The sequence below is a fragment of the Geospiza fortis genome, unplaced genomic scaffold, assembly GCF_000277835.1.
Source record: "Geospiza fortis unplaced genomic scaffold, GeoFor_1.0 scaffold1468, whole genome shotgun sequence".
NCBI lineage: Eukaryota > Metazoa > Chordata > Aves > Passeriformes > Thraupidae > Geospiza > Geospiza fortis.
The window spans coordinates 8,829-9,560 of record NW_005055485.1 but is presented as its reverse complement, the minus strand read 5'-3'; the positions used below and the strand labels follow the sequence as shown (position 1 = coordinate 9,560).

Below are 732 nucleotides of genomic sequence, written 5' to 3'. Positions count from 1 at the left end.
CTTCACCATGGACGCCGTGAGTGTCCCCAGAGTGTCCCCAAGGGTCACCAAGGGTCACTGAGCTGTCCCCAAGTGTCCCCACGGCGTCCCCAGGGCTTCTCCCGCGCTGTCACCGAGGCCTTCGTGCGTCTCTTCGAGGCCGGGCTGATCCGCAGGGACCAGAGGGCGGTGACCTGGAGCTGCGCCCTGAGATCGGCGCTGGCCGATATTGAGGTGTCCCCAACGTCCCCAAATGTCCCCAAATGTCCCTCAATCCCCCCAAATGTCCCCAAATGTCCCCAATGTCCCCCCCAGGTGGAGCCCCGTGTCCTGACGGGTCCCACGGCGCTGAGTGTCCCCAACTGTCCCCACCCCGTCACCTTCGGCGTCCTCGTCACCTTCGCCTACCCCGTGGAGGGGGACGACGGTGGGTGGCACTGGGGACACTGGGGACATCCAGGGTGGCACTGGGGACACTGGGGAGAGCCGGGATGGCAATGGGGACACTGATGGTGGCATTGGGGACGTCCTGAGCATCACCTGGCTGTCCCCTGAGTGTCCCCAACGTGTCCCCTGGTGTCCCTTGAGTGTCCCTTGGTGTCCCCAATGTCCCCTGATGTCCCCAGCGTGTCCCCTGAGTGTCCCCTTGGTGTCCCCAGGGCTGGAGGTGCCGGTGGCCACCACCCGCCCCGAGACGCTCTTTGGGGACGTGGCCGTGGCCGTGCACCCGCAGGACCCCCGCTACCCGGTGAG

At 66.7% G+C, this 732-nt stretch overlaps 1 protein-coding gene across 1 annotated transcript in view; it reads left to right on the top strand.

Annotated features, from left to right (window-relative positions):
• The first annotated feature begins 6 nt into the window (after window positions 1-6).
• LOC115949295 (valine--tRNA ligase, mitochondrial-like) overlaps window positions 7-732 on the top strand; it is a 2,450-nt gene continuing 1,724 nt past the window's right edge. The window contains exons 1-4 of the mRNA XM_031065828.1: window positions 7-16; window positions 94-213; window positions 295-406; window positions 639-727. Coding sequence (XP_030921688.1) covers window positions 8-16; window positions 94-213; window positions 295-406; window positions 639-727 — 330 coding nt within the window. The 5' untranslated portion in view covers window position 7. The remainder of the gene's footprint in view (window positions 17-93; window positions 214-294; window positions 407-638; window positions 728-732) is intronic.